Source organism: Topomyia yanbarensis, chromosome 1 (assembly GCF_030247195.1).
Source record: "Topomyia yanbarensis strain Yona2022 chromosome 1, ASM3024719v1, whole genome shotgun sequence".
Lineage (NCBI taxonomy): Eukaryota > Metazoa > Arthropoda > Insecta > Diptera > Culicidae > Topomyia > Topomyia yanbarensis.
In genome coordinates this window covers 124,254,841-124,267,325 of record NC_080670.1, presented here as the reverse complement: position 1 = coordinate 124,267,325, position 12,485 = coordinate 124,254,841, and the positions used below count along the sequence as shown (strand labels likewise).

Sequence of the window (12,485 nt, the reverse complement as noted above, 5' to 3'; positions counted from 1 at the left end):
AAGAGGCAGTCCCAGCAACGCTTGCTTTTTGAGCGAATTGTACCAACCAATCATGGATCAGATAATTACTACTTTCATAAAATCCATTATTTCCGCTATTTTTAGTAATTGTACATACTACCGAATTGGATACAAAATTGTTGTGCATACTTCCAATCAGATAGCGTAATAATCTTATTTTTTCATTCAGTACAAAGGCAGATATTCACGTTTAAAAAATCGGGTAAAATTCTGGCAGAAAATTTTGAAACGGGACCCCTATATTGAAACGTTAGAAGTATTCTACTTCAAAATTGTTTCAGTTTTGACATAAATGGCCATGCCCTAACGCGGACACCCAACTAACGAACACACCAACTAGCGAGCCCCAACTAATTCTACTTGTGGGTTTTTCCTAGGAAATTATCTTAAGTGCAACAATTCAATTCAACTCTATTTCTCAATATTTTCCACTTATTTATTATTGACTTTTTATATTCTGGATCTTTTATTATGATATTTGACAACTATGAATTTGTTAGGACATTCATTTAGTTCCTGATCTTGCCACCCGGATACCACCATGAAATAAAAAGCTCTACTTTCAGAGTACCACCTTCAAAGCCTTTACTGTTTAAGGTGGTGCTCTATAATAAATGAGCTTTTTGTTTGATGAGCTTTTTAGTAGGTGAGCTTTTTGATAGATGAGCTTTTTGGTAGGTAACTTCACGGTAGTGATTTTTTCCAGATGGTTGCGTTGCTGGCAGTGTTGCTTTTGATTGATCTGAAGAGATGATTTTTTGTCCGAAAGCTACCGCATGGTATATTTTATGCATCTAATCTATCTTCTTGCTTACGTTGTTCGATAGGGTCAAGAATGGTTTTCTGCGGGAAATAGATCCATCATCAAAAGTTTGCTTTTTTGTTTTTCGTAAGCTCCTATAACTGCGTAACGTGCGAATACACAGGAACGGAGTTTTTCTTTGCAGTATTCTCTTCTTATTATATACATATTTACTGATTTTTGTTTGAATAATACTTGCGCTACATAGCCGCAAAGAATCCAGCAACGGGAACGCCGGAACTCAAAAAATTCAACCCATTTATCGCGTAATGCAGCATCCTTCGGGTACCGAAAAAAAACTTATTTCAGCTATTAGAGCGTAATTACAAGGCCGATTCGCATTGCACTTCATTTCTTATTTTTAAAATAAACGTTATGATAATAAAGTCACGCAAAACTTGGTTCGCAATAAGTGATGCTAGTTTTTTATCGCGATATTTACCGTTGCTAGTTTGCCTTTTTTTTCCTCCGCATATCTCTCCCTAGAGGATAACTACTGCTGGGTGGTTACCATGGCATTATGTTGCTGGTGTTCGGTGATGTGTATCCGCTATGGTTGCTGTTCGATCTGAAAAAAATTATGATGAAAAATATCCGTGAATGAGTGAACGCGAGCTTTTGAAAGAAGAATAGGGTATTACATTACAATGTACTGAACACGGTACTGATCCTTCGAAACTAAAAAAGGTAGTAAAAATGACTCACCTTGCTGCACCAACTGAATAAAAAAAAGTCCTGCACGCGGCGTGGTACAGTACAGTATGCTGCTGCTACTGCGTTTGAAGGTGCTGTTGATGTATCTTTTTTTTGCGGTTGACCAATGGTCTTCTACATTTGGCCCTGATTGGCTTGGATCGATTGCACTAGTTGCGGTTTGCTGGCCAGGTTCTACCGTCAGTTGAACGTTGTTGCTACCGATCTGTCGGATGATGGTCATGGTCTAGGGGAAATCTTAATTTTCTGATGTTGCTGGCGATAAGCACTGGAATTGTGGTTGCTAGCTGCTGCTGGGATGGAATCACGAGCACTGTGGAGGCAGCGATATTTTCATGCAAGCAACTGGTAGGAGCCAAGGCAGTAATATGACGTTTGTGTTTGACTCTGATTTCTCTACATCAGGAAGGTAACCGCTGGTAAGAATAGTGGCAGGCAAGTTTTACGACAGAATGTGCCGATAAAGTGTGTCCGTTGGGTCCATTATTCGTAAAAAAGCTCTTGTTGCTTTGTTGGTTCTGAGCTGTAATTGCTGTGGTTCTTTTTTGAGAGATTGTTGGCAGCTGCTGGATTTGGAGTTGTTGGTACTGCTACGGTTGTATCGATTTAATGTTGGTTGGCTGATTGCCAGATCCAGGATGTTGAGTCAAGTTGAGCTGATTTGTAGCATCTGGTTGTTGTTGATGAAAACTTATCAAGTAGATAGATGGCTGCTGCTTCTGCTGCTGACGAAAAATGCTGCTCTTGTGGCTGCTTTGTTCGGGTGTGCCTGTAAATAATAATAATTACTAGAAACAATCACAATTCCAATAATATTTTAAAACTTACCATTCAAATTCAAAATATTGATTCTCAAAACTACAAAATTTTGACAGGTCGCGATGAAAAAAATACTAATCTTGTGTTTTTTTTATATTTTTTCATTGCAACCTGTCAAAATTTCGCGAGCCTCCGTGCGAAATAATACCATTGACCATTATTTCGCAAGGAAAAAGTTTGCCTTGGTGACAGCGCATAGAAAGCAGCGCTATCTCGCGGAAATATTATGAAACTTATCGTTTGTCGAACCGTGTCTCGGCTAACTGCATTTTTCGTTATCGTTTTCGCGAGAGCTGCGTACCGCTTACGAAATGGAAACGAAAAATTTTTTCGCGAGCATTTCGCGACGTTTTTTATGCATAGGTTTTGTATAGGAAATTTCATTTCGCAAGAGGTGCATACTTAGCTTAAATTGTGGCATTACGTATCGCATTCGACCAAGCGTTCGAGCTTGTTAGATTTCGGTACTACACGGAAACGAAAAACTACCTAAAATTGAGTTCCTTTGACTCAATCTCGTGGTATGGTGGGGGAACTTAAAATTAGGTAAACCGTGTTGAAGGTAGTTTCCATTTAACCACGGCAAAAATTACAACTCATTGATAGGTTTTTTATACTCAAATTTAAGTTGAATTTACCTAATTTTGAGTTCAACCCAAACAACTCAAAAGTACCTTCCTCCACGGAAGACCTCGACTGAGTCGAATCTCTCTTTTTGTTTTTGACAACACTAATAAGTGCGAAAGCGAAGCACAACTCAAAAGTAAGTTAAAAAAACTTTTCTGCAGGTTGTTTTATTTAACCGTGTAGATTTCGACTGCCTCCCAGTAAACGAAATGGCGGACAGGCAGGTTAAACTAGATGCTGGCGATCGGAAGGCTATTGAAACGTTGTTCTAGGCTATCCGCCGTGACTTGCCGTTTACTGTAAAAGTAGTGTGGGCTGTTCGAGCGCAAACTGTCAAATAAGAGTATACACTGAGAAAAAAATATTTTTAATTCTGCTACGAATAAGTTTCATAAAACCAACTTTGGTAAAATATAGGAATTGTTTTAATTTATTTAGTTTTTAGTTGCTTATTGTCGAAATACATATGGATAAGTTTCGCAAATATAACAATTTTTTCTAGTACACAATAGGGGCGAGCACTTTGAAATAAAATCGATGTTGTCAAACATCGATCCAAAAAGATCCGATGTTATATGGAAATGCGATTTTTTTTCTTTTATGTGCGAAAAAAAATCTACCCTTTCTAAAAATATTTATACTATATAAAACAATTGATAAAAGAACGAATCATTTCGTTTCATTGACGAACAATAGTTTAGACATCGACGATAACTTTCATGCACCGTACAGGCCAATCAACGTCAAATTTACAAATAAAATTTTAGTTCATTCCAAATTTTTTCTTGCATTCTTTAGCTAAAAATATTTGACAGGTATTTTTGTTATGGCTGAATATAATATTTACTTCAAGGTATGAGCTTTCAACTTTTGAAGTTAGAAAAATTGAACATTGTTGAATCGCTGATAGCTCGGAAAGTATTTGATGCATGGAAAAAAATAAATATAAAAAGTTGCATTTTCGCATGAGCAATTTTTTAAAAGTTGGATCATTTTTTTGCTTATTTTTTCTTCAAATAATAAAAATCATTTTAGAAATAGTGTAAAAATTTTGCACTGGATCTCAAAATGTTTTGCGAGATAACATTAAAAAGGGCAATTTTACGTTAAACGCCATGTTATGGGTCAGCTTTAACTGAAATATCTCGTAAAGTAAAAAGGTTCTCAATATAATTATAAATGTTTTCATAGAATAAAAAACTTATTAGTCCAAGCTTGTTTTTTCAATATGTTTCTAACATTTGCAGAATTCATAACATAAATAACAATAAAAACTATATCAGATTTTTATTGGTGAGTTCATTCGAAAACGCACTTTTTATTAATAATAAATTTTTTCGCACAACTAAGCGTTATCAGTGGTTGAAAAATGGTTCAATTCATAAAATTCAAAAACTCATAACTTGAAAAAAATCTATCGTATTCAGCCAAAACAAAAAATAGATGTCAATTATTTTGTGCTAAGAATGCAAGAAAATTTTTTGGTAGGAATTAAAATTGTGGTTGTAAATTTGACGTGGAATTACCCGTTCTTTAAAAAAGTAAAACTACTCAACTTTTCGGTCATCAAGATGCCGTGAATTCGACGACAATGCACGAAAAAGCTTCGTTGCAGGAAACGAGTAATGATCTTGTTCTTCGTATGATAATTTTAATTCCACCGAATAATTTTTTTCAGTGTAAACAAAATTGCAGTTTGTTTTGTTTTTTTCCGATGAGCGTCAAATTCACAGAATAAAAATAGTCATAGTGGTAAATAAATTGACCCAAACACGTTCATAATGTGTTCACGCCACTCACCCTCACCACCTTTTTTCAACGCTTGGGCATTATTTTAGTTTGATATAACTATATTCTTGAAATTCTTACCACAAAATTTTAATCGCTGTTTAAGTTGAAGCACCGAAACATCGAAATGCCTAGCTGGTAGAGTCTATTATTCGGACCTCAGTCGCATGATGGAATGTATTATCTGCAGAATGGGTTATACACAATTTTTCTTAGATTAAATAACATATTTAATATCTAAATAATTGTTTAAAACACAACTTCAAAACCGCTTTTCTCAAATCTTTTGGAAAATAATCATTGCAAGTACTGCCCTTTTCAATAAAAATGGCTAATTTTGCATTAAAATTTTGGTTTTCAGTGTTTTTTTAGGAAACTGATAGCTTCCAAAAGAAACAATTTTTTTCAGCAATTAATGACGCAAAAATTTAAATACTAGTTCGTTAAAATAGCCATTTTTAGTTCAAATAGTCAAGACAGAAATTTGTTTTCGTGTTTTTGGGGTTTTCCGTGTACTTGTTAGTTAATTATTCTATTATAGCACACAATTAGAGATAGGGAGAACACAATCAAAATGAAGTGTTTCCAGAAAGCAATTGAGGTATAGTTGGGAGCAAATGCATCAATTAGATTATAAAATTGTTTGAATCACCACTTTGAAATCAAGAATGATTATGATTCTTTACATCTATCAAATAGCGATTAGACAAATCAAGGTGTCTTCAATTTGCTCCATCGATTTGTTTTAACACTTTTTTATAATTACTTGGTGTAAGATAATTTATTATCAATGTTTAGTATTACTTTTTTCAAAAACGTTTGTTCCTGATGGTGAAAATAGATATAACATAAAGTAGTTCAAAGGACGTGGGAGCTTTTTACACATTTTGGTAATTTTATATCCTCTAAGTATTCCGAAATAAAAACACAAATCATAATCTCGAACGACAGTCGACAGCAATACAACTATCGAGCGAATACGTTCGACTCGAGTCGCTTTCGAGTTCGATTGTTATGGTTCCATAATGCCAACACTTCTCGATAATCTAGTACTTTTTCGAGCGAACTCGAACGAAAATTTACTTTCGAGCTTGGTTTGAAATACATAATGCGAAACAAGGTCGAGTCGATAGAATTTTGATCGAATCGAGATGCGTAATGCCACCCCAGCATTGAGCTTACTCTACTCTGGACACGGATGCCAAGTGTTTTATCCAAAAAAACTGTAATATTTTTTTAAAAAGTGGAATTGTCTGGAGATGACCCAAATTCTTTAGAAAAAGATGCATTCCTCACCGATGGGATATATTTGTAACGTTTGGTATGTTGTGTTTCCAGCTTTCTTAAAAAGTGGTTTATGAAACTTATTTTGTTATTTTTCAAATTGTCTGGATAAATCTGGACAAATTCCAGTTCTACTTTGAAACTCCTATATAAAATAAAACGCTCCTCAACATGCCCTCAGAACAGATAGACTGGGGGAAAATAAATTTGAATGCAGTAACGCATGGCGAGAAATGAATTTTAAACTAAATAGAACACCCGCTAACACTGCTGCTGGGGACAGAAAGTTCCAGTTTTAAAATTTTCAGTTTTATATTATAGAACTGTCAAAATTATAAATCTAAAACTGAAACTCTCCTGAACATGCTCTAATTATTGATTGAAATTAGGTAGTTATTACCAGGGTGGCCAGACCTACCGATTTATCGGTAGTCCTACCGATTTTGGTCTTCCCTACCGATTCACAGACGACCAAGGTAAAACTACCGATATTTTGTTATCCCTACCGAAAACTACCGATTTTTATTGATTTTGGACACATCCTACTCAACATTCATTTTTTGGGTTGTATTTGGTCTGAGATCTGTGTTTTCAGTATTTTACAATTCTATGTCAACACTACGTTTTTGGGAGAACAACCCGACCTACCGATAACTACCGATAAACTTTTAGTGACCCTACCGATATTGAGGAATTCTATCTGGCCACCCTGGTTATTACAGATTATTAATAGCTGGTTTGAAAGCCTTGGGCTTGAAAGTAATTTTTTTGGAACCAGGAAACGTATAACTCAAAAAAGCTCTCAATTTGTGCTGCTAACTTATTTATTAGCAAATATTGAGAATTTAAAGGTAAGAAGATTGAAAGGATTATTTCGGCTTACTCATTTTTTTTCATGATTCAGAATGGAGATTGAATGTCGTCCTTTTTCTGCTGGAAGTAGGCAAGCTCCTGACCCATACGATCAGTTCTTGGAGCAAGAGGGGTTTTACCGGAAACATACAGCTCGAGACTCTACATGTTTGTTTCGAGTGGTCTCGGAGCAAATTTTCGATGTTCAGCTGTATCACGAAAAAGTTCGAAATGATTGTGTGCACTTTATGCGAAAGAGACGCGAGTTTTACGAAAAGGTAATACATTTGAAGTGCTTAAGAGCCTTTTTTTTTATCAAAGTCTACACTAACAGGTTGTGCTCAATAAAATCCCAAAGAGACCCAGTAGAGTTACGCTGGAATTCTGGCCGGTTCTAGTTAGTATTCCGGCTCCAGTGTCACTGGAGCCGGAATACTATCTAGAGCAATCCAGAATTGTTCATTTTCCGGCTGAACACTACTGGTGAGAATGTTTGCTTTCTCTTGATTTTTGCTGCCTTACCACCAATTTTATAGTATAGTATAGTAATTTTGAATAGCATATTATCGGAGACTACATATCGATATAGATCTTTCATTAGGGCTCAAATCGCAAATGTAAACAAACTGCGTTTTCGCTATTATGCTATAAAAATACTACAAGATTGAGGTGGAAATTAGTTAAAATGGTTTTTAGTTAGATTTATAATTAAAGAAAACAAAACGGTGAAACATGCATTTTCTTCGAGGTTTCGATTTAGGCCCTTCGTCTCATATGGAATATAAAGGGTAAACTTACATTTTTAGACAGAACCGGGCGTACGGTTATTATTCACAAAATTATTCTTTAAACGGCGGTTCTATTATATAAATGATAAGCAATATCTACTATGATCATGTCTACTCGATAGTTGTTGCACATAAACATTCGAATATTTCGATATTTTCATGAAATTTTAAGAAAAGATGTACGCACCCTTTCATTTACATTGGGTTTCTATGCGCCCATTTGCTGAGCCCTATTGAAAAGTATACTATCAAGCTCGCCCATTTACCCAACCCTACCCAACAAGACAGAGTCAGTTTAGCCCATTTACCGCGCCCTTCTGAAAATTATGTACACGGTTGACCTCTTTGCAAATGGTGGTTGCTGAAGGGCGAAATCACGACTGGGATGCAAATTGGGCGCAAGCATTTTTTTAGTTTCTACCCACTAGGAATTAAATTCTTTGTTATATTGTCATAAGGTTTAACCAAAGATGCTTCCGGAAAAACATGGCCATAAAGTAATTTATACCTACAATAACAACTACATTTAGAAAGCATCGCCGAATATTCAAACTGATTTTTCTCCATTTGCGTACATTGCGACTTAGGCCCTTATGAAAGATCTGTGTCGATATGCAGTCTTCGATATTATACAAAAAGTTTGTTCCAGTACCAGGAGAAACTGGAAGTACTCCGGAGCAAACAGGGAGAAAGTCGTTCCTATATTCTCTTCTCTTTTTATCCTGGTAGCAAATCGGAGTTAAATGTATTTCTTACTCTGGAGAAGCTTTCGTGTAGGGGAGACTGAGGAGACTTGATCCCCTGGGAGACTTGATCCCATCATTGTAACTCAAGGGCTGATCAGAATACATTAATCGAATATACTAGAAAGTTGCGTAGTTTTATCTAAACATAAGTTTCTTTAACACAAAAAAATAAATTGGACATGCGTTACCGAATTTTTACCGATTTAAAGAAAAAAATCTCAGAAGAACTGAAGAAGATTTATTTTTCAAATTTTCAAACTTTTATGCAATTGATAAAGTCACCCACTGCATACTATACTTCTACATATAGAAATACAGGAGAATGTCAATTATATGAATACGCTATAATTGAGCTGATTTTTTTGTTCAACTATATTTGTACTAAGTTTGCTGAAATAGATGCTATGGGTTCACTTCATCCCTTCAAATTCGTGGAGATTTGATCCCCTTCGCCATGCTTCATACACACTACTGAAAATAACCAAATTCACACCAGAACAATTAGGTTTTACACCAACCGACATAACCCCACAAAATGAGCCGGATGAACTTAGTTTGACAATTCTCGGTGGTTTGTTTACATGGAAGTTACGTGAGTTCGAATGTAACAGATGAGCACCCGTTGCACTCGTACTCACGCAACTGGCAAAGTAAACAAACCACCGAGAATTGTCAAACATGAACTTCATTCATCATGAGTTCATTCGTGTCGTCATCTTGTAGAACTCAATTGAAGTCATTGTGGCCATAAAATAACAAAAAAAACTGTCAAAAATGAACGCTTCATCATACAAAAACTTAACTGTAAATGTTTACTACAGCATACGTAGCAACCATGCATCCCACATTTGACGTTCCTCAACCATAATAACGACAGCTTTCAAATAATTGCACAGAGATTTGGGGAATTCGTAATAAAAATCAGGTGAGAGATGGGTAATATGTAGTAACAAAAATAGTAATATCTAATCACAACAATTTAATCAATACCACAATACATTTATAACATTGAATTTAGGTTAGGTACCTATTTTTGCGCTATTAGGGAGGGTACCACATTATTTCATTATTAATTTTATTATTTCAACTTCTTTACTTTGTTATTAGGAGCCATTTTTTATTTCGATTATGGAGGTTTTAGCCTTAAGGTCATTCGCCTCTTATTAAGAGCCAACATAATAACAAAATTATCTTGAGAATGGTGAAAATCTTATGTTTGAGCGCAGCAAAAACTAATCGAGTCCCCAATTATCGCAACATCATTTGAGCCAATGCATTGAGCAAAGATGGCAGACGCTGTTCTAACCAAAGGCTTCAGATTGGTAGGATGATAATAGAAACAGGGTAAAAATAGGCTTATTACCCTACATGCTCTTTTAAACACGTTTTCAAAAAATAATCAAGTGTCTCCAAATTATGGATCGAGTCTCCACTAATCAAAGAATTTTCCATTTTCTGTTGTTTTCCAAAAATGCTCATAGCTCATGTCCAGTATAATATTTCCATGTAATTTTAATAATTTTATGATAATCAGTCAACCCTAAAAACAATATAAAACTACAAAAAATACATAGTTTTTTTATCATTCCACGGAGTAGGATTGAAAAATAAAAAAGGGGATCAAGTATCCCCTACTGGAACAAACCTAGAGTTAAGCCGTTAAGGGGAAACTTAATGGAATTGCTCGCGGGGCTTTGCCGAATTTTGAAAATCGTAGGTAAAATATTTCGAGAAAAGAAAAACAAAGAAACTCATGCATCGTCTAAGCTACATTTTAGTAGTTTTGCCTTTCTCATATAGAAAGGATATGCAATCACTCTGAAAACCGACTTTTTAACCGAAACCGGAGGGCCGAATCTCATATACCATTCGACTCAGTTCGTCGAAATTGACAAATGTCTCTCTCTCTCTCTCTCTCTCTCTCTCTCTCTCTCTCTCTCTCTCTCTCTCTCTCTCTCTCTCTCTCTCTCTCTCTCTCTTTCTTTCTTTCTTTCTCTCTCTCTCTCTCTCTCTCTCTCTCTCTCTCTCTCTCTCTCTAGGCTGTGTTTTTAGAAAGCAGTAAAAAAATTTCAGGAAAACCCTGAGTGAGGAAAAATGTACAAAAACTCCAATGTCTCGGGGAACGGGTTTGGGTTGGCATCACCCGACCCGCTAAAAACCTCTGCTCTTGCCCACAACCTGATTCCTCCCCGGCACTACCTTACGGCATTACTTCGGGGAGGGGTTTTTATGTGCATAGCACACACTCTAATTCAACTACTTACTAGTTCGTTTCTTCCGCAGGGTTACAGCCCCACTCCTCTACACCCCACCAATTCTCTACCATCCACACAGACTGGCAAGTTCTGCATGGCAGTCGGAAAGCTGGCTGTGAGTCGAGGCTTAGTACTCCTCCCCTACGAGTACAGTCTGGACGGCAAACTTCAGACTGTCTAATTCACCGAGCCTTTCGGCTCCCTTGTGCCAGTTAGCACCGCAACCCCCTTCTCGCACCATTCAGCGCCGTTTACTCATTGAGCACCAGACTTGTTCGCGAACTACTCGGTCTAGTCCCCGACGATGGACCTAGCCTACTCCGACGGAGAATTCCCCGGCGAGAGAAGTTCTCCCGGAACCGAGCCAACCAACCAGATGTCGAGGTCAGTTCGGCGATTCTGGTGGAGCAGGGCGTCCGGTTCGCTGATGCCCCGACGACCTGCGACTGGTGGTATTTCGTCGCGGTCTACTCAGTCTAGTCCCCGGTGGTGGATCTAGCTTACGCCGACGGAGAGTTCCCCGGCGAAGGAGGCTCTTCCGATACTGATTCTTCTTTTGCTTTAGCATCACAATTTCTTGAGCCCTTTGGCTTCCTCTCGTTCCGTTTCGCTCTACTTTCCCGATGAGCCATTCAGCTCCCGCCCTCACTTGTTCGCGAACTACTCAGTCTAGTCCCCAACAATGGATCTAGCCTATTCTCCTGCAACCGGGCGGTAGATTTCTCCTGATTCCGATGTTCGTTTTTGTGAGCCATTTAGCTCTCCGCGTCTTCCCGATCTACTCGATCTAGTCCCCGGCGGTGGATCTAGCCTACTCAACGGGCCATACAGTAGGTGCTGAGGTCTATTCGGCGATTCCGGTTGGAGCGTAGCTTCCGGTTCCCCAGCGCCCCAACGACCCACTGCTAGCTCTACGACGCGGTCTACTCGGTCTAATCCCCGGCGGTGGATCTAGCCTACTCACGAATTACCCGGTAGGATGTCGAGGTCGGTTCAACGATTCCGGTGAAGCTTGACGTCCGTTTCCCAGGCGCCCCGACGACCCAACTCTGTGTTACGTCACGTGCTACTCAAATGGTCCCCGACTGTGGACCTAGTCTACACAGTTGGAGAGTTCCCCGGCGGCGGAATTTCACTCGAGACCCGATTGGCGGCTTATTGCTGGTCTCTTCGCCACTTCCTCTGCAGCTCGGAGAGTATGCTCGAAACCACTCTTTTGACAGCGTCCCAGGTATGTTCGTCACGGCACATCTCTTCGACGATATTGTCCACTGTCATACCAGGTATACCCCTACGAACTTCTTCGAATCTAGGGCATTCGAAGACCACGTGTTTGCCATCACCTGACCCGCTAAAAACCACTGCTCTTGCCCAGAACCTGATTCCTCCCCGGCACTACCTTACGGCATTACTTCGGGGAGGGGTTTTTATGTGCATAGCACACACTCTAATTCAACTACTTACTAGTTCGTTTCTTCCGCAGGGTTACATCCCTACTCCTCTACACACCACCAATTCTCTACCATCCACACAGACTGGCAAGTTCTGCACGACAGTCGGAAAGCTGGCTGTGAGTCGAGGCTTAGTACTCCTCCCCTACGAGTACAGTCTGGGCGGCAAACTTCAGACTGTCTAATTCACCGAGCCCTTCGGCTCCCTTGTGCCAGTTAGCACCGCAACCCCCTTCTCGCACCATTCAGCGCCGTTTACTCATTGAGCACCAGACTTGTTCGCGAACTACTCGGTCTAGTCCCCGATGATGGACCTAGCCTACTCCGACGGAGAATTC

At 38.4% G+C, this 12,485-nt stretch overlaps 1 protein-coding gene and 1 long non-coding RNA gene across 5 annotated transcripts in view; one reads left to right on the top strand and one right to left on the bottom strand.

The window, feature by feature from the left end:
• Positions 1-485: 485 nt before the first annotated feature.
• Positions 486-2,482, bottom strand: LOC131684865 (uncharacterized). The gene is made up of 3 exons (XR_009304694.1): positions 2,366-2,482; positions 1,529-2,306; positions 486-1,391 (listed from the first exon to the last, which is right to left on the bottom strand). It is a non-coding gene; the product is annotated as an uncharacterized LOC131684865 (long non-coding RNA).
• Positions 2,483-6,793: 4,311 nt separating this feature from the next.
• The window catches only part of LOC131684352 (protein ovarian tumor locus-like), a 1,641,868-nt gene continuing 1,636,176 nt past the window's right edge, over positions 6,794-12,485 (top strand). For all 4 annotated transcript variants that reach the window (XR_009304657.1, XR_009304646.1, XM_058967240.1 and 1 more), the window contains exons 1-2: positions 6,794-6,906; positions 6,960-7,185. Coding sequence is in view for 2 of the 4 variants with exons in the window: in XM_058967240.1 (XP_058823223.1) it covers positions 6,961-7,185 (225 nt within the window). In the remaining 2 variants the exon portion in view is untranslated. The remainder of the gene's footprint in view (positions 6,907-6,959; positions 7,186-12,485) is intronic.